This window comes from Schistocerca nitens, chromosome 3, assembly GCF_023898315.1.
Source record: "Schistocerca nitens isolate TAMUIC-IGC-003100 chromosome 3, iqSchNite1.1, whole genome shotgun sequence".
In the NCBI taxonomy this organism is placed as follows: domain Eukaryota; kingdom Metazoa; phylum Arthropoda; class Insecta; order Orthoptera; family Acrididae; genus Schistocerca; species Schistocerca nitens.
In genome coordinates, this window is record NC_064616.1 from 283,031,913 (window position 1) to 283,053,958 (window position 22,046).

General features: G+C 42.5%; 1 protein-coding gene across 1 annotated transcript in view; it reads right to left on the bottom strand.

Moving 5' to 3' along the window:
- LOC126248248 (1-phosphatidylinositol 4,5-bisphosphate phosphodiesterase eta-2-like) overlaps positions 1 to 15,489 on the bottom strand; it is a 551,756-nt gene extending 536,267 nt beyond the window's left edge. Inside the window, exon 1 of the mRNA XM_049949098.1 lies at positions 15,366 to 15,489. Within this exon, the coding sequence (XP_049805055.1) occupies positions 15,366 to 15,417 (52 nt within the window). The 5' untranslated portion in view covers positions 15,418 to 15,489. The remainder of the gene's footprint in view (positions 1 to 15,365) is intronic.
- Between the last annotated feature and the right edge of the window lie 6,557 nt (positions 15,490 to 22,046).

Genomic DNA, 22,046 nt, shown 5'->3' on the forward strand with positions numbered 1-22,046 from the left:
TAACCCATTCTTTTTAACTCTTTATGCACAGTCATTGTGCTAGCTGGGCTGCTGATAGCCCTTTTGAGCTCACGTGTAATTCTTTCCGCTAATTTAATGCATTTTTAAAATCACCATCCGCATTGGTCGAGGGCCCTTGTCCGTCAGTACATGAGGTCTACCTGGTCCTCATTGAGTTGTGATTCTTCCTTCGCGTTTGTACTTCGTAATCACATCAGCAAGAGTAGACCAGCGTAGCTTTCAAATGTTGAAATGTGTGTGAAATGTTATGGGACTTAACTGGTAAGGTCATCAGTCCCTAAGCTTACACACTACTTAACTTAAATTATCTCAAGGACAAACACACTCACCCATGCCCGAGGGAGGACTCGAACCTCCGTCGGGACCAGCCGCACAGTCCATGACTGCAGCGCCTGAGACCGCTTGGCTAATCCCGCGCGGCTAGCGTAGCTTTACAATGGTTAAAATTTTCTTGGTAGATTTTTTACTTAGGTGACATAAAATTACTAGTCCATCTTCGAAGTCACTAAGGTCTCCCGACTGATCCAGTCCGCTGTTTCTGTTTCTTCACTTAAACACCATACTCCCGCTTCCTTTTGTACTGGAGGACATATGGTGGTCAATTCTACGTTGCATTGTGGTGCCCGATTATTTTCCACACGATAGCGTATTACATGTTCTTCTGCTTTGCCCTCTTCCGCAGCAAGTGTGGAAATATTCGTTTTTTTAACTTGAAAACGCATTTTTATTGCTGCACTGCAATATTTATTTATGTCCCAAACGCGTTTCGCCTCCGACATTAAAGGCGTATTTAGTGGAATTATTTTTTTAGCTACTCTCCCATCTTTCTAAAATCTGCGTTTCCTCTTCTCTGGCAACAGGGAGCTCACTTCCACTGGACTTACGTAAAATTGGCACATATTCACCGTGAGGTCTTTTTCTTTAGTAATTTTCACGCTTTGTTTATCGTAATCTAAAAAATGTGAAACTCTTGATTGCTGACCTGGCATGACATTCAGATATATTTTACGAGCACAGTGGACGATTTTTTTCCATAGTACTGTTTGCTTGCTAGGCGTTTCTTGTCTTGTTTGTAAGTTCTCCTGAGATGAATCTGAAAGTGTCGCCAGATCAGCAGTGAAGTGCTCCCTTACTGTGTCACGTGCCCGCAGCGCCAGCACGCGGCATTTACTCCTGCGGCGGGCAGTGATCATACACTGTTACAAGTCACGAAATGCCTCCTAATATCGTGTCGGATCTCCTTTTGCCCGATGTAGTGCAGCAGTTCGACGTTGCGTGGTCTCAACAAGTCTTTGGATGTCCCCTGCAGAAATACTGAGCCATGCTGCCTCTATATCCGTCCATAACTGAGAAAGTGTTGCGGGTGTAGGATGCTGTTCAGAAACTGACCTCATTATTATGTCCCATAAATGTTCGACAGCATTCGTGTCGGGCGGTCTGGGTGGCCAAATCTTTCATTCGAACTGTCCAGATTGTTCTTCAAACTAATCGCGAACAATCTTGGTTTGGTGACATGTTTGGGAACACGAATGGCTGCAAATACTCTTCAAGTCGCGGGATATAACCATTTCCAGCCAATGATTGGTTCAGTTGGACCAGAGAACCCAGTCTGTTCCATATAAACACAGCACACACTATTATGGAGCCAGCACTAGCTTGCACGGCGCCTTGTTAACAACTTGGGTCCATGGCTTCGTAGGGTCTACGCCACACTCGAACCCAAACATCAACTCTTACCAACTGAAAACGGGACTCGTCTGACCAGGCCACTGTTTTCCGGTCACTAGACGCTGCAGGCAATATCGTGTTAGTAAAGGCACTCGTTTCGGTCGTCTGTTGCTATAGCCCACTAACGGATAGGTTCGCCATACGTCCCACATTGATTTCTGCGGTTAACCCAGTGTTGCCTAGCTGTTAGCACTTACACCTCTACGCAAACGCCGCTGCATTCGGTCGTTAAGTGTAGACCGTCGGCCACTGCGTTATCCGTGGTGAGAGGCAACGCCTGAAATTTAGTATTCTCGGCACACTCTTGACACTGTAGATCTCGGAATATTGAATTCCTTAATGATTTCCGAAATGGGATGTCCCATGCGTCTATCTCCAACTACCACTCCCCGTTCAAAGTCTGTCGATTCTCGTCATGCGGCCATAATCGCGTCGGAAACCTTCTCACATGAATTACCTAAGGGCAAATGACAGCTCCGCCAACACACTGTCCTTTTATACGTTCTGAACGCGATACTCCCACCATCTGTGAATGTGCATATCGCTGTCCCATGACTTTTGTCATCTCAGTGTAATGTCAAAAAATGGCTCTGAGCACTATGGGACTTAACATCTGAGGTCATCAGTCCCCTAGAACTTAGAACTACTTAAACCTAACTAACCTAAGGACATCACACACATCCGTGCCCGAGGCAGGATTCGAACCTGCCACCGTAGCAGTCGCGCGGCTCCAGACTGAAGCGCATAGAACCGCTCGGCCAGGTGTAATGTCGTGGCCCATCAGTGTATACAGGGTGGACAGAAACAGTCTGAAAAACTTGTAAGCGTATTGCTAGATACGTTGTGGAGAGAAATAATTGTTAAGAAAAGAATTCGATACGCTGCACCGTTTCCGAGGTACTTACAAGGGAACCTCCCCATCGCACCCCCCTCAGATTTAGTTATAAGTTGGCACAGTGGACAGGCCTTGAAAAACTGAACACAGATCAATCGAGAAAACAGGAAGAAGTTGTGTGGAACTATGAAAAAAATAAGCAAAATATACAAACTGAGTAGTCCATGTGCATGATAAGCAACATCAAGGATAGTGAGAGCTCAGGAGCGCCGTGGTACCGTGGTTAGCGTGAGCAGCTCCGGAACGAGAGGTTCGTGGTTCAAGTCTTCCCTCGAGTGAAAAGTTTACTTTCTTTATTTTCGCAAAGTTATGATCTGTCCGTTCATTCATTGATGTCTCTGTTCATTGTAATAAGTTTAGTGTCTATGTTTTGCGACCGCACCGCAAAACCGTGCGATTAGTAGACGGAAGGACGTGCCTCTCCAATGGGAACCGATAACATCTCATCGCAAGGTCATAGGTCAACCGATTCCTCCACAGGAAAACACGTCTGATGTATTCTATACGAGACTGGTGACGGCATGTGCGTCACATGACAGGAATATGTTGTCGACCCACCTAACTTGTACACTTGGCGAATGGGTAAAAAGATTCTTCTACCTTGCCCGATTTAGGTTTTCTTGTGGATGTGATAATCACTTCCAAAACAGTGATTAAAACATAAGAGTTTGTCACATAAACTGCAACAAATGAATGCAACAGTTTCACAGTCGCACAGTTTTCCGTGTGCTCTGTCAAAACATATGTTTTTAACGTTTTCAAATTTTGCCGTATGTATACCGTCAAATCCTGCATATGTCCCAGCAAATCCGAACATGTCCTGGAATTTTGGAGAGCGAAGTTGATTATATGTGAGTGCCCGAACTTTGATAATTGTCTGAAAATAAAAAATTAAATTTTTCAGTCGAGGGAAGACTCGAACCAAAGACCTCTCGTTCCGCAGCTGCTCACGCTAACCACGGGACCACAACGCTCCTGTGCCCTGAATATCCTTGATGTTACATATGTTACACATGGACTACTCAGTATATTTCGCTTATTTTTTTCATAGTTCCACATAACTTCTTCCTGTTTTCTCGGTTGATCTGTGTTCAGTTTTTCAAGGCCTATCCACTGTGCCAACTTACAACTAAATCTGAGGGGGGTACGATGGGGAGGTTCCCTTGTTAGCATTGAAGTTAGCCCGTTAGCCCGTTACGTGCGAATTCAAGCGGCCCGCCAGGTGCAATTAGAGTCAGTTATTCCCCTAGCGTATATGATAACGCAGATACTGCATAGCCTTTCGCTCTGGTTCGATTCTTACTACCGTCCCATGTCCAGTTTTTGCATCGCTCTCCTGTTCGGTTTTACGAAGAACACATTTGGCCACAACATCTTTGGTGGGCCGCTCGAATCAGAGCGTGCTAAGGACTTATTGGCTGGCTTCAATGCTAATTAACGCGGAAACGACGTAACGTATTCGAATTTTTCAAAAATTACTTCTCATCAAAATCTACTCTGCATCACCCTTACAGCCTTTTCAGACTGTTTATGACCAACCTGTATAGCGTAATATAAAGGTTAGTTCAAAAAGAGCGCGGAACGTTTGGTTAATTTTATTTGTCGGTGGGTGACATTGTTTACATTCAGGAACATTCCGATTGTTGATTCAGTCTGAATTTTTCGCACTGGGTGTCTAACCATGAAGCAGTTCACTTGTGCGCAACTTGTGCTAATCGTGAAAACGTTTTATCAGAATGGAGAATATTATGCAGAAATTATCAGGCGACTTCGCGCGATTGTAGGGCGTAATGAGCACCAAATGAATCAAGTTCCAAGACTTACGAAGAAGGTCTTTGATACGGGTTCAACAGTAAACCTTAAAAGTCGTTGGCATCGTCGCTCTGGCCGAAGTGAGTAGAAGATTGCGGTGTTCCATGACAGTGTAGCTGTTAGTCAAATGAAATCAATCGCTCACCGTTTCCAACAATTGGGCTTAAGCTGTTCTTCAGTACGGAGAATTCTCCGGTATGATCTCCATTACAACATCTATAAAATTCAGTTGACACAGCAGCTGAAAGTGATGTATCTTCACAAGAGTCGACAGTTTGACAGTGACAAAGCATATTTCCCCTTAAATGGTTTTGTGAATTAGCAGAACTGCCGTATCTGGGAGTCAGAAAATCCTTACATTATCCAAGAAAGGGAAACGCATCCACAACGAGTGACAGTTTGATGCGGTTTTTGGTAGGTCGGCGTCAACGTCCTTTCTTTTCTGAAGATGAGGCAGGACAGGCTGTGACAATCAATGGAGATAGATGCCGTACGATGATTAGGAAGTTTCTGTGGCCTTATTTGTATGGAATATACATTGAAGAGTTGTGGGTTCAAATGATGGTGCCACCTGTCATACGTCCCACGAAGCAATTCAATTGCTCCATGAGCGGTTCCCGGATCATCTCATGTCGCGCAATGTCGATCATCAGTGGCCACCAAGGTCATGTGAGTTAACTCCTTGTGACTTTTTTCGGTTGGGGTCATCTTAAGTCAATGGTGTATGCCAATAAACCCCAAAACATCCATGACTTTAAGGAGGAAATTCGTTGAGTTGTCAGCGAAAGGGATGTGGCAACTGGTCCTCCAGTCAGAGTGAATTTCATGGACAGAGTTGTTGCGTGCCAGCGCAGTAGAGGACGTCATATGCCTCACATTTTTGATACATGAAATGGGAAGATCAGATGAACATGTTTATGTATTTTGTTTGTGATTTTTGTGAAAATAAGCTTCTTACTTAGCCGGCCGCTGTGACCGAGCGGTTCTAGGAGCTTCAGTCATGAACCAAACTGCTGCTACGGTCACTGGTTCGAATACTGCCTCGGGTATGGATGTGCGTGATGTCCTTAGAGTAGTCAGGTTTAAGTAGTTCTAAGAGTAGGGGACTGATGACCTCAGATGTTAAGTCCGATAGTGCTTAGAGCCATTTGAACCATTTGAAGCTTCTTACTTTGATTTATCAAAACTGGCGCTCTTTTTGAACTAACAGCGTATGGCAAGGAATCCCCACAATGATCAGCGTGAGATGCTTAATAGTGATCATAATTTGTTGTTGATCTGCGTCGAAGAAGTTGTCTGCAGCGGCTACTATTGCATAATTTGTCTCACTTCATACGTTGCTTTTTTGTAGTGTTTACGGAACACGATGTGTGAATGAATGAATGAATGGCAAATCTGTAGGGAAGACTAGCTGTCCTCCTGCACAGTAACGCCACTGCTAGAAGTGGCCGCCACTTAACTGACACCCACAGGGGCTGCAGATGACGCGCTATTAGGGTACCCGCAACTGCTGCCAGTTACGAACTGAAAATAATAACACACATTACGACTAAATGAGCGTGATTTCGCCGTATTTTTAAAACTCGGGAAACAATCATTCACATAAAGTTTTGCGTAATTTCGAACATTTGGCGAATACACTCCACACAACGCCATTTTGTTAAACCACATTCTATGTGTTACAAATACGACCAAGAATTTAATTTACATGACCTGTTTCGCTACGGTCTGATGAGCATTTCTGCGAACTTGCTCCACAATATTGTCGGCTGACAATATTACAATTACGTTGTCAACAAAGCTCGCTGTTGATATACTTCCACTCCAGACGAGTATGTCGCTAAGCGAAACGGTAATCAGTCAGAATACTAACAAAGTCTGACAGCTAAATGTTGGAATTCAGTGTCTGGTGGTCCACGATATTAAATGTGATGTTCTCCATAGGGGAGCTAAAGGCAGATTCTGGCTATCGATAAACACCAATCACAGACTACTGAATCAATTATTAACTATCAAATACAGACTTATTACTCACTCATGCTGCAGTAACAGCAGTCAGTGAACATTGTTCACAGCTAAGATGGTATGCTTGTTGTAAATTATGTAACTATTTCTCACCCACCACATGGCGTTCATCTTATTGCTCCACTTTGCCTCCCCCGTTTTCCTGTTAAACTCGTACATCAACCTCTGAAATTATATCCACATATCACAGTAGTGTGTACCAGTACTCACATGCTAAATTGTTTTGGCATTTATAGTCATATACTGTAAATCTTTGAGTACAATGTAACACATGGTTTATCTAGAAATACCGGCTTTGTGTGTATTTGAATATGCTTATGACGGTTTATCAGTTTGCGTACAGTTAAGATACTACAACTAATATCCGTATAACTGATGTAGGCCTAGTTCACTTTGCTTAAGTAAGTCAAACAGTTGGTTTAAGGATTCATACTCAAATATTTAGAGCGAAAAACGTTGATTACCTCAGTACCTACACAAAATTTTAGGTTTTGTACCAATGTGAAATTGCAGTATTGCAGTTCTGCGGTTTCCGTATAAATGCCTTATCTTCAAATCGCCAAATATCTTTGGAAATAATTGGCTGGTTAACTAACTGTCAATGGCAATGAAATTCATTAACAGCCGTGTATCTTAAGATGTTATTGTATTGTATCTTGAAGACTACCAGTTTCAGCATTTCACTATGTTATTTTCAGCCCCATACACATCTCTCCAAATAAACGAAAATGTCATACAGAGCCGTAAATCTCTGGATGTCGTGAATGCAATCGTTACACAAGCGCTTCATTCGAAGACCTGATAGCAACTGTTGCTATCAAGTCTTCGAATGAAGCTCTAGTATAACGATTTGAAATTGGAAGTGAGACCATTTGCAGAATAAAAACGTTATTTTCCATTTCTTCCGTTGCTGTTCTGTATGTTTTGATTGATTACAATACTAGCGTCACCTAAAGAAAAGAAAACTAATCCTGCTTGTTGCATGTTATATGGAAGAGATCTAATTTTTACAAGTGTGTAAAACAACGCATTTTACTTTTTAACGTGAGCCGCAGCAATCATGACGAAATTTCGAGACAGCCTGCACAATTCAGCGCCTGCAGCAGCGGACAGTCGTCATTACTCTTTGCAGTTATTTAGAGCGATGGTAAAAATCTGGAAGAGTGGTTACCATACCGTTCCTACTTAATGAACACAACAATTTGACTACTGCTTCACAGTATTATTCCCTCCTGAAGTTGTAACTAATCCACTGCAATTCAAAAGGAACAACGATGTACATAATTACAATAACAGAAGAAAAAAGACATTCACTATTCCACATTACCGTTATCTTTTGCACAAAAAGGGAATTCACGATACTGCACTAAAATTTTTTATCATCTATCCAATAATATAAAATATAAAATGTCTGACAGACAGCAAATTTAAAATGAATACAAAATGAAAAAGTTTCTCCTTCAGGACTCCTTCCATTTCGTAGAAGAATTTCTCATATATGAATGTACAGTGCCTCGTTCCTCATCATTACGGTTATTCGCACAAATGATTCACAGAACATGAAACTAACTAATTAACACTAACAAGCATGGGTCCCTAAGGGTGGAATCGAGTTTTTGAAACCATCTGTATGGTGACGTAGCTTAGGGTCCCAGGTATCTTACCTCGTAGCCAATCATCCTGGTGGATCCTTGTTTACGACTAATCAACGAAAAAAAAATCGCAAATCTGATGATGTGCTAGAGCCTTAAAACTGACACAAGTTCATTCAGTGACGTTTTAGCGTAATGATTATCGTATTAGCTTGATGTGCAGAATGTCGCAGGTTTGAACCTTGTCAAGTGCTACGATATTTTTTATTTTTAAATAGTTATCGAAATGACTTTGATCATTATTTTTATTCGATTAATTGGTTTAAATGTCATTTTTAAAATTTCTATCCATTTGTCACATGATTTTAACCATCGAGTTAACTTTTACATTTACTGTTATTTTTCTTCATCTCTATTTTTTCCATTTGGAATCTTTGTGCATCTGACTTTACTTTTTTTGGATTCATCTCGACTTAATTTCTTCCGCTTGATCACCTTATATTTCGTTAATGTTAGTGCATTTATTATTTCAATTACTCATTTGGCGTATTTATTTAAAATCTCTTTTTTCGTTTAAATCTTCATCCTCGTTATTTTGTCGACAGTGCAAAAGGAATTTGTATTTTAAATGTTTGTATGTCGTTTACCATCCAAAAAAGTACGTATTGTATATAACGAAAAATACGTATTTGACACCATTGCACAGCCAATACAAATAAATTATTTCGTCTTTTGTTTTTTAACCGACAGATCGGCATGGTGACAGATAAATAAAAACAATTAAAATAAAATGCACGAAGATTCGAAATGAAAACAGAATGATAGGAAGAAAAAGTAGCAGAAAAATAAAAAGTTAATCTGATGATTAAAATAACATGCAAAGGACTAGAAATTTAATAGAATACATTTAAACCAATTAACTGAATGAAAATAACGATCAAAGGCACTACCATAACCATTTAAAAACAAAAATTTTTGAATCAACTGATAAAATTCGAACCCCCAACCTACTGCACAACAGGCTGTTACGCTAACTCCTGCACTAAAACGTCATTTTGGGTAAATCTGCCAATTTAAATCGTGGAAAGTGAATGGCTGCGGGGTGGGTTACCTGGGAACCCTAAACTACATCACCGTGTAGATCAGTGGTTCCCAACCTGGGGGTAATTACCCCCGAAGAGGTAAAATGTAGTTTCCTGAGGGTGAAAACAAGTAATGAAAGTAAATTATTTTTAAGAAAAATTAGAAATTTGTGGTAAGTTCTATGGGACCAAAATGCTGAGGTCATCATTCCCTAAGCCTACGCTCTATTTAATCTTAGACTAACTTACGCTAAGGACAACACACACCCATGCCCGCGGGAGGACTCGAACCTCCGAGGGGGGGAGCCGCCTTAGACCGCACGGCTACCCCGCGCGGCTATTCTTAAGATGTCATTACTACCATCACAATTTCTTAAGATTGTAACTGGTAACGTAAGTTCCCAATAACATTTTTTTTTTCAAATACAGTAGGGTCTAGATATTTCGATTCTCGGAATTACGATTATCCCATAAATCCGAGCCTGCAAAAATTGTACAGCGTATTGAACCTCGATGTTCAACGACATCACACATACACTTCTATCGGTTTAAGTGCTATGTTTCGTTTTCTTTGTTGACTGTTTTCCTTGTACACCTAAAAATGACTGGTGCAACAAAGAATAGCGTATCTGTTTCTTTGAATGTTAAGTTAGAAGCATAGAAACGACTTGCCAAAGGAGAACCAATAAACAAAATGCTTTCGAATATCGTGTCCACGAAGTTACTGTTGGTGACTGGCCGAGGAACCGACTTAAAATGGAACAATTTTCTTCCAAGAAATGTTCTGAAGAATCTCTCAACCGAAAAACTATAAAACTCGAAGTTTGAAAAAAAGAAGTAAGTCAGACGTTGTTCATGTGGCTGATTCTTATAAATGTAGTTTTATTTCGTTTCCCATATACATTCCGATAGTCAGAATTTCTTCAATAATTCGAGGTTGTCTCGGTCCCTTTCACCTCAATTTGTCGAGACTATACTGTGCTATCGCATGACAATGTGGTGGAGGTTACAGCTTGTGAAACTAATGTATGAACAACATCTTTCACACACAGACCCCCCCTACACACGTACTATGTACCATACACCTATGAGACAGGTGCATCACATATGCTTAAATATCTCACAATAATGCCTTCTCCGTCTTAAGTATAAGGGGCAGTCAAGTGAAAACGAGACAGATGGCAATAAAGTAAGCAAAGTGTTTATTATTTCAAATATCATCCTTCTGTGAGACAAGGTGCTCAGTGTCTTCACGGATAAATGTTTACGGTTGCCTACGGAACCAGGAATGTACCCAGAAGTGCACTTTTTCATTCGAAGCCAATCAACGGCCACGAATGTCTTTTTTCAGGGCTTCACAAATATGGAAATCGCATGGAGAGAGATCAGGTCTGTATGATGGATGTGCAAGGGCTTCCCAGCGAAATTTCTGCAGAGTGGTCGAAACAACTGTGGCAACATGTGGGCGGGCATTGTCCTGCAACGGAATTATGCTGTCCGTCAACATTCCTAGGCATTTGGACCTGATGGAAAGCTTCAATATTTGCAAAGTGGCCACGTACCGCTGTGCGTTAATTGTGGTGCCTTGTTCCATAAAGTACATGAGATAGCAGGAGGTGGCCCTCGCAGTCAAAGAAAAACGTCATCACCCCCCACCCCCCGGAGCTGACTTGTCTGTTGTTTCGACTACGCTGCTGCAGTTTCGCTGGGAAGCTCTTAGACATTCTCCGCACATCCCTGATCTCTCCCCACACGGTTTCCATATTTTTGGTGCCCTGAAGACAGACATTGGTGACCGTCAATTTGCTTCGGACGAAGAAGTGCACGCTTGGGTACAATCATGGTTCCGAAGGAAACTGCAGATATTTTTCCGTGAATGCATTGACTGTCTTGTGTCACAGTGGGATATATGTATTGACAGTGGGATAAATGTATTGTGGAGACTACTTTTGAAATATAAACTGTTTACTTACTTTTTTCCATCTGTCTCGTTTTCATTTGACTGCCCCTTATAGTACCCGCGTTAATTGCTTCATTATTCACTTCCCAACAATAAACGAAATTATTGACAGCACAAGACAATAGTAACTATATAACGGCTACCACCTTGCTGTAGGGTCTACACTGCACTATTATTATTATTATCAGTGGCAATGAGCCGGCCATTGTGACCGAGCGGTTCTAGGCGCTTTAGTCCGGAACCGCGCTGCTGCTACGGTCGCAGGTTCGAATCCTGCCTCGGGCATGGATGTGTGTAATGTCCTTAAGTCAGTTAGGTTTAAGTAGTTCTGAGTTTAGGGGACTGATGACCTCAGATGTTATGTCCCATAGTGCTTAGAGTCATTTTTGAGTGGCAATGATCAGACACAAAGCTTTGGCAGCCTGAAGTTTTCCTATTTCTGCCTTTCAGAAGTAAGGAGTCCAGCAATCAAGTGATTTACAAAAAGTAGGCCTTAGTACTGATTACGTTAATACCGTGCTCTCGAGCGTACAGTCGAGCAGTTGCCCCCACTTTCAAGCACGATGATTCGACCCATTTGTCCTCTTCACGTGCTGCTAGCTGTATTGTTATGTGCAGTTGATGGCTCTGAGCACTATGGGACTTCACTTCTGAGGTCATCAGTCTCTTAGAACTTAGAACTACTTAAACCTAACTAACCTAAGGACATAACACACATCCATGCCTGAGGCACGATTCGAACCTGCGACCGTAGTGGTCGCGCGGTTCCAGACTGTAGCACCTAGAACCGCTCGTCCACCTCGGCTGGCTATGTGCAGTTGATGCATGGAACGCAACCAATACAGTTCTCAGCACCTTAACGAGACTACTGGGTCGGTCGTCGAAATAGCGTCCAAAAACATGGAAACAACAACTGTGCTGAACACTCGGAGGTACATAGCTGTTTATGTTGTTCAGATAATAATGGTTCAAAAATGAAGGTGCATTGCATCTGTTTCTAGTTGGTTTGATGAATGACATCTTGCTCTAAATTTATAAAAAATTAAGTAAATGCAGATGAGTAGTGACAACAGTTCTGTAATGTTCGAATACAATATTAGTGGTGCGCTTCGTGGCACACTCATGTCGATTAAAATATCTGTGATGTTGCAGTGTGTATTATCAAATGGAACGAGCACGCAAAGACGATGATAGGGAAGGCGAGTGGTGGACTTCGGTTTATGGGGACAATTTTAGGAAATTATAGCTCCTCTGTAAAGGTGACCGTGTATAGAAGACTCAAATGATCCAGTCTTGAGAACCGCTCGAGTATTTGGGATCCCCACCATGTCGGATTAGAAGAAGTGTCGAAGCGATTCAGAGGTGTGTTGGTTGGTTGGTTTGGGGAAGGAGATCAGACAGCGTGGTCATCGGTCTCATCGGATTAGGGAAGGATGGGGAAGGAAGTCGGCCGTGCCCTTTCAGAGGAACCATCCCGGCATTTGCCTGGAGTGATTTAGGGAAATCACGGAAAACCTAAATCAGGATGGCCGGACGCGGGATTGAACCGTTGTCCTCCCGAATGCGAGTCCAGTGTCTAACCACTGCGCCACCTCGCTCGGTCAGAGGTGTGTGCTAGATTTGTTACCGGTAGGTTGGATCAGCACGCGAGTATTACGGAGAAGCGTCGCGAACTCGAACTTAAAAAAAAAGGGGGGGGGGCAGATGACTTGCGAAACACTATTGTGCAAATTTAGGAAACTGGCATTTGTGGCCAACTGCGGAACGATTTTATCGCCGCCAACACATATTTTGCGTAAGAACCGCGAAAACAATGTAAGAGAACTTACGACTCCTACCGAGGCATATACAGGATGGTCAGAAACATTCTGAAAAACTTGTAGCGGTGACACAGGGAACGATGTGTTGAGAAATAATTTTTAGGAAATACGTTGGGTCGTTTCTGAGTTATTACGCACTGAAATTAACCAATCAGGTCGTCGCACGCGCAAATTCAAGCAGCCTGTCGGGGCGGTGTCGCCAAACGTGTTCTTCGTTTGGTTTCCTCAAACCATACAAACGTATCTTTCGCTCGCCTAGCTTAACTAATACTCGTGTGCTGATCCAATCTACCGGTAACAAATCTAGCATCACACCTCTGAATCGCTTCGACGCTTCTTCTAATCCGACATGGTGGGGATCCCAAATACTCGAGCGGTTCTCAAGACTGGATCATTTGAGTCTTCTATACACGGTCACCTTTACAGAGGAGCTATAACTTCCTAAAATTGTCCCCATTAACCGAAGTCCACCACTCGCCTTCCCTATCATCGTCTTTGCGTGCTCGTTCCATTTGATAATACACACTGCAACATCACAGATATTTTAATCGGCATGAGTGTGCCACGAAGCGCACCACTAATATTGTATTCACTTTCTAAAAAGGCCATTTTCCGAAAAAGGCACTTTTGAATTGGTTACGAGCATTTCAACGAGTGGTAACTCCGGACCTCCAGATATCTGTGCATTATCGTATTTTTACGCGTGCAGGTGCTTGAATGTACTTGCGGAACCACCTGATTGGCTAACTTCAATGCTAAATAACTCGGAAACGGCGCAACGTCTAGAATTTTTATGTTAACAATTGTCCATCAGTACAGCTTCCCCTGCAACACCCTAATAATCTTTTCAGACAGTTTCCCACCGTCCTGTAGGCAGTTATTTTTCTCTTGCTCCATTTGCTAGTGTAACAGGAAAGGGAGTGATTAGTATTGGTACGAAGTACCCTCCGACAGGCACTGTATGGTGGCTTGCTGATTATATGTGTGGATCTATTAATACCATCTTCGTTTGACGTTGCCTTCAAATGTTATTTGGAAGTAAAATAATAAATTGTCCATCTACAGTATTAGACTACAATTCACACTTAAGTGTTGGGCAGAGGATTCATAGAAACACCTTCAGACCATTGCTCTTCTACCGTTCCACTCTCGAAGAGACACAAAAATCTTTTCGCTCGTCCACTGATTTCTGTTATTTTGTTGCGATGCTCGTTCCTCGCTGTGAGAATGGGCGTCAGGAAAATATTTTGACATTCAACAAGTGGTAACTCCAGACCCCCACATATCTGTGAATTATCGTATTTTTACGCCAAACGTGTTCTTCGTTTGGTTTCCTCAAACCATACAAACGCATCTTTCGCCCGCCTAGCTTAAATTTATCACTTCCTAAAAAGGCTAGCCGGCCGGAGTGGCCGTGCGATTCTAGGCGCTACAGTCTGGAGCCGCGAGACCGCTACGGTCGCAGGTTCGAATCCTGCCTCGGGCATGGATGTGTGTGATGTCCCTAGTTTAGGTTTAAGTAGTTCTAAGTTCAAGGAGACTGATGACCTCAGAAGTTGAGTCCCATAGTGCTCAGAGCCATTTGAACCACTTTTTAAAAAGGCCATTTTCCGAAAAAGGCACTTTTGAACTGGTTACGAGCATTTCAACAAGTGGTAACTCCAGACCCCCAGATATCTGTGCATTATCGTCTTTCGTGAAAAGACGTCGCCGCAACCGAAACACCTTTGGTTTATTAACTGCTGTCTCAACTCGCTTATGATGCGCGACACTCTCTCCTCTGTTTCGCGATAATATCACACGAGCTGTTCTTCTTTGTTCTCTGTCAGACCTACTTGGTAAGGCTCCAATACCAAGCAGCAGTTCTCCGGAATAGGACAGACAAGCGTAGTGTAGGCAATCTCTCTATATTAGAATTGTCGCGCCTTCTAAGTGTTCTGCCAATAATATACAGTCTTTCATTCGCCTTCCCCACAACATTTTCTATGTGACGGTTCCAATTCAAGTTGCCGAACATATTGATAAATAGGACCTTCGAAGTTCATCGGCGCTACGGGTCCTTCACGACATTACACAAACACCGAACGCCCACTGAAAGTTGTCTGACATCACCGCGTTTGGGCAACAAATACGACACTCTTCAGTTACAGAACGGCCAAGTATTAATAGACGTTCACTGAAACGATAGGTAAGCACTGGGAGAGCTGTATGTGGGGGGCAGGAAGACGTAGAGGCAAGAGAGTGAACAGGCCGACACATGCCGATGACGTGACGTCGCCAACACAAGGCAGACTTCCTTAACGGCGAAGGTCACTTTCCGCGCCTTCTCGAGCTGGCAGTAGCATCACACCCCGTAGCAGACGCGCGCGCAGGAAGCGTCGCAGAGCGTGGCCGTTTCGCATGCAGCCGCGCAGCGTTGCGAGCACGTACCCCTGAACTCTGGCGACTGCATCTGCAGGCTGTACGTGACCTTGGTCTCCATGGCGCTGACGGGCGGCGTGCGTTCCGCGCGCTGCCACAGCCGGCCCGCGACTACGGCGGCTCGGCGCGCGGTCTGTGCTGACCACAGCGGCCGCCAGGTGGCTCCAGCTTGTCCCAGCGTGGGAGGCCGCCCGTCGCCATGGCAACTGCGTCACCAGCGCTCCAGCCGTGTTTTCATTTGATTGCAGCTGTTTTCCGCCTCTTGTCAAATGAATATGCACGGAACAACTGATAATTACTTTCCGCGTATGACACACGTGTTTTTTTTTTTAATTTTTTAATTTTTATTTTCATTGAATTCCTCTCCTGTGCCAACCCCTTCACGTCAGAAAGTCGCACCTTCTACGTCGTCAATTGGATGTATTCCAATCTCTTGTCTTCCTCTACAGTTTTTACCCTCTACAGCTCCCTCTAGCCCCATGGACGTTTCTCCGTGATGTGTAAAGGGGGGTATGACATCAAACGGGCCAACATGGAGCAGGAGAGGCACCACAGGACATTTTAACTTCCACTGTCTATACTTTTACAAACAAATTCATAAAACTTTGTCAGCATGACTAGAAAGGATTCAGGATTCACACTCTTAGCAGTGGAAGTTCAAAAACATAACAATTGTGTTTGTTTTATGTTTGAAATTTCATCATATTTTCGCTTACTATTGGCTGCATTTGTTACTATGGGTACACTTTTTTTCATAAATAGGAGAGATTATTCGATGAATTTTCCACAGCATACAAACCATACTTATAGGGGTATGAAACTCTAGAATTTCTTTAGTTTACGAAAAAGTGAATGAGCTGTTATATTTTAAACTTCATGTTTAGAAAAAACTCAAATTCTACAGTTTATTATTTGAATTTTTACCACAGTTTTTAATAATTTGGAAAATTATAGTGTTTCATACACCTGTGAGTTTGGCTTGTGTGCTGTGCAAAATTCATCGAAGAATCTCTCTTACTTATGAAGAAAAGTGTACCTATAGCAACACATGCTGGCAATAGTAAGTGAAAAAATGATGAAATTTGACATGTAAAAAAACTTTATTTTGTTATGTTTTTGAAGTCCCACTGGTACGAGTGTGAATCTTGAATCCTTTCTGGTCATGCTGACAAAGTTTTGTGAATTTATTTGTAAAAGTATAGACGTTAGAAATTAAAATGTCCTGTGATGCGTCTCCTGCCCCAAGTCGGCCCGTTTGACGTCCTGCCCCTCTTAACAGATGTTCTATCACCCCGTCCCTTCTTCTTGTCAGTGTTTTCCATACATTCCTTTCTTCGTTGATTCTTCGAAGAACCTCCTCATTCATTACCTTATCAGTCCACCTAATTTTCAACATTCTTCTGTGGTACCACATTCTTCTCTTCTGTTCTCTTCCTTTCTGGTTTTATCACAGTCCATATTTCACTACAATTAAATACTGTGCTCCAAACGTACATTCTCAGAAATTTCCTTCTCAAATTAACTCACATGTTCGATATTAGCAGACTTCTCTTGGCCAGGAATGCCCGTTTTGCCAGTGCTAGTCTGCTTTTTATGTCATCCCTGCTCCGTCCATCATGGACTATTTTGCTGCCTAGGTAGGAGAATTCCTTAAGGGGCTCCGGAACGCCCTATACTTGCAATGTTAAAATAACGCTTATAAATTACATCTTTCCTCACAAAGTATTTGAGGTAGGAAGTTGAACTTTTTACAGATTATTTATTGGAATATGGGCTACAACTTAACACAGGGATTTTACAAAATTTTAGTTCAGTTATTAAAGATGATTTTTTTTCAATTGTAATGAAAATTCACAACATTTTTTTGCAATTTTTTATTTATATATTCAAAAATATACAGTTTTTTGGAAAAAGGCTGTGTTAAATTATGCAGAAGGTACTGTGTAACATTTACTGAAAGTTTGAAACAAATATGTTTGGAAGATCCTTAGAAAACATGTAATTAGTATGAGAAAATAAAAGTTTTGGGAATCGAGCGACAAAGATTGGATTAACTTTTTAGTGCATTCCAGGTCCATAGGATGGATTATCTTCATCCTCTGCAAACTCCTCCTCCAGCTTCCTCTTGTTCCTCCTCCTGTTTACTCTTGCTTGTATTTCTAGACTCTTTACAGCCCTGTCTGCAGCCCGAAGGCGTTCCTTGTCTAAAGCAAGCATCGCTCGTACCATGTTAGAACCTATCTTCATTCCCATATTTCTAAATACCTTGCACCTTACAATGTTGCCATCATTGAAAGTCGCAACAGCATCATACACACCAAAGTGAAGTGTTTCTATTCCAACAAATACAGTCTTGGGGATTCTCGACCATATAACACTATTTACACTTTCATTGGGGTTTTGAGTTTTTCCGTGAATACACTTTTTCAACAGTTCAGGTGCTGCTAAGTCTCTGAAAATAGGTTTTATCACCTCCATTATTGCATGAGGCAGACTATGCTTATGAGTGTACACTTCACCAGTTAGCAATCCTTTGTTATATTTACACCAACTGTCTTCTTCTTTGGGACACAAGCTATGTTGGGGATTTTCATCGGTTGAAGAAGTATGAAAAAAAAGAGCCCAAACAGCCTTCTTCATTTCGTCGACACTTTGTGTATTTTGCCTAATAGCCATTCCATAATAGTTCTGTATTTTGTCAATTACACTGTCAGTTAACCTTCCCTTCCCATCCAACCCTTTACCATCACTGAGTTTTTGTTTTTTGTACGAAGCTTTCAGTCGCCGAAGTCTTGTTCCCATTCGCTTCTGTACGTGTCCAATACACTCAAATTTCTGCACTACAACATCATCACCATAGGGCTTCAGTCCTTGAACATGTTTGAAACTTTTAGAATCACCGTCACCAAGGTAATTAACATATCGCATTTTATCACACGCCTCAGAACGCTGGAATATACTGGCAACACCAGCCACTTCCATTCCTCCACTACTGCCACTATAGTTAGCTTTGCAATTATTTTCATGTGTACCTTTATATTTTTGTGGACATCTACAATACTTTGATATTACTGCTACATCTAAAACTTTCCCTGTATACATACTGGTGGCAGATACACCATGAAGAGATGTGTGTCCCCGTTTATGCCAGGTACCATCGAACTCTGCAGTCAAATCTCTGTTACCATTATTTTCCATTACTGCCTCTTCCACAGCGTTCTTCATAGATTCTATACAGACATCTTCTACTTTAGACCCTATTAATTTATTATAGGTCGTAAACTTGGTTGGGGGATTTGGAAGATTCATGATGCCACAGAAAATTGCACCTGCAGTAGCACCCTTACCAACTGAACGCAAGGAATAAACAAATCTAATGTTGTGTTCGTAGATTTTGCTACCATTTTCTTCAGTTGCAGTTACTGCAACACTGTTCCAAAAGGTGGTCATGTATGAACACTTATCACATTTCAGTTGTATTTCACTAGCAAGTCCTACGTGCTTTATTATGGAGAGTTCCAGACCAACTTCAATACAATGAATACATCTTACACAGTTTGAAAAAATTCCTTTGAGAACCGACATATCAAATATTTCATTCACATCCGATTCGCCCATAAAACATTCATAGTTTTCACTCATTGAACCAAGCTTCTTCTGTGAAGTATTTTCTTTCCCACTTTGACTGCTATGGGCAGGTGTACTTGAGAGGTTAGGTTCACTCACTTGGTTATCGTCTTTATTGTTTACAGTAATAACACATACCTTTGGCTTTCCAACATTTCTCCTTTTCTTAAAAGCCTTCAGAGGATTTCTAATAACTTTACTTTTACTCATTATTATACTTCAACAAAGAGACTCAAGAAACAGAATTAATTACGAATATTTTCGAGATAACGACAGAGTAAATAAACATGAAACAATCGACAATCACACCAGCGATATATATTGAACCATCACAGGTTAGCCACAACACATACTTTATCTCACATCACTAAAATGTACCTGATGAACACGGACGTTAATAATAACACCATTTGACAGCAGTTTAACAGCGCCACAGTGGGTCACGCCCATGTAGAACACATTTCAAAAAAAATTTAAAAATAGTTGTAGTCTTCGGAATTGAATAAATTATATATCTATTAAAAGGTAATAGTCTGCAGATTCAGAAAACGCAAAAAAGTAAAAATTGAACTTTTCATGATTTTGAGCCTTTCTGGAGGCCCTTAACGTCATCTGCTTCTTGATCACCAATCCTGGCGTTAAGTTTCTCGCTGTTCTCATTTCTGCTACTTCTCATTACCTTTGCCTTTCTTCGATTTACTCTCAGTCCATATTCTGTGCTCATTAGACTGTTCATTACATTCAACAGGTCCTGTAATTCTTATTCACTTTCACTAAGGAAAGCAGTGCCATCAGCGAATCTTAACATTGCTCCTTCGATGTATGGATTGAGCAGTAGGGGTAAAAGACTGCATCCCTGTGTTACACCCTTTTTAATCCGAGCACCTCGGGTATAGTACTCGTCTACCCCTATGGCTTCTTTCTATTTTTCCCAAAATTTCGAAGATCTTGCTCCATTTGACAATGTCGAATGCTTCTTCCACGTTGACAAATCCTATGAGAGATGAGGACTATAGGACGGGTGCTCGAGTGTCATTTGAGTCTGTCAGTTGAGGTTGTCCTCCCAGATCGACAGGCGTCTTGTGTAGAATCGCGACCAGCACGGAAAAGCGTGCACCATTTCACATCGGTGGTTTTCGACACATATGCTCCCCCATACACAGTCTTTATTCTCAGACAAATCTCTACCGGTGTTTCCTTCAGCAGCCAATAAAGGAATAACAGCACGGTGGTCCTGTTAGCCTGCATTTCGTAATACCGTGGCCATATTTCGCGTTTCCACATTTACCGAACGCACTTCGCAATGACACAAATGCCACAGTAATGCCTTGCCTACACGTCAGTGCTTATGTACCCGCACCGGAGTCACGTTACGCCGCTTATACGCTGTAGAAACGCCCTCAAATGGAAACATTTTGATCGGCCCTTATGTTTTTCAACGTAGTCACAAAGTCTCTGTAAAACGGAACGTTCTCCTAGTTACACATTTCCTCGATGACAGAAACCCGCTCCCTGGTCACGGAACCATTCGAGAAGCACTGCGGAACGTCCTCATATTTGAATGCTCTCTTAACGCCCCCTTCCCCCCTACGTACCTCCCCCCTCCCTCCCCCCCCCCCACACACACATCACCCACCTCACCCACACCCACCCACAGACTTATTAAGTAGTAGAGCCCAGTATATTGTCCTCGACGGTGAGTGTTCATCGGAGACGGGGGTAACATTAGGAATGCCCCAGGGAAGTGTGATAGGACCGTTGCTGTTTTCTGTACACATAAATGATCTAGTAGACAGGATGGGCGACAACCTGCGGTCGTTCGCTCATGATGCTGTGATGTACAGGAAGATGTCGAATATAAGTGACTGTAGGTTGATACAAGATGACCTAGACAAAATTTCTAGTTGGTGTGATGAGGGGCAGCTGGCTTTTGATGTAGAAACATGTAAGTTAATGCTGATGAGCAGGAAAGAAAAATCCGTACTGTTTGTACACTACTGGCGATTAAAATTGCTACACCACGAAGATGACGTGCTACAGACGCGAAATTTAACCGACAGGAAGAAGATGCTGTGATATGCAAATGATTAGCTTTTCAGGACATTCACACAAGGTTCGCGCCGGTGGCGACACCTACAACGTGCTGACATCAGGAAAGTTTCCAACCGATTTCTCATACACAAACAGCAGTGAAACGTTGTTGTGATTCCTCGTGTAAGGAGGAGAACTGACTACCATCACGTTTCCGACTTTGATAAAGGTCGGATTGTAGCCTATCGCGATTGCAGTTTATCGTATCGCGACATTGCTGCTATCGTTGGTCGAGATCCAGTGACTGTTAGCAGCATATGGAATCGGTGGGTTCAGGAGGGTAATACGGTTCGCCGTGCTGGATCCCAACGGCTTCGTATCACTAGCAGTTGAGATGACAGGCATCTTATCCGCATGGCTGTAACGGATCGTGCAGCCACTTCTCGATCCCTGAGTCAACATATGGCGATGTTTGTAAGACAACAACCATCCACACTAACAGTTCGACGACGTTTGCAGCAGCATGACTGTCAGCTCGAAGACCATGGCTGCAGTTACCCTTGACGCTGCATCACAGACAGGAGCGCCTGCGATGGTGTACCCAACGACGAACCTGGGTGCACGAATGGCAAAACGTCATTTTTTCGGATAAATCCAAGTTCTGTTTATAGCATCATAATCGTCGCATCCGTGTTTGGCGACATCGCGGTGAACGCACATTGGAAGCGTGTATTTGTCATCGCCATACTGGCGTATCACCCGGCGTGATGGTATGGGGTGCCATTGGATACACGTCTCGGTCACCTGTTGTTCGCATTGCCGGCACTTTGAACAGTGGACGTTACATTTCGCGTGTTACGACCCGTGGCTCTACCCTTCATTCGATCCCTGCGAAACCCTACATTTCAGCAGGATAATACACGGCCGCATGTTGCAGGTCCTGTACGGGCCTTTCTGGATACAGAAAATGTTCGACTGCTGCCCTGGCCAGCACATTCTCCAGATCTCTCACCAACTGAGAACGTCTGGTCA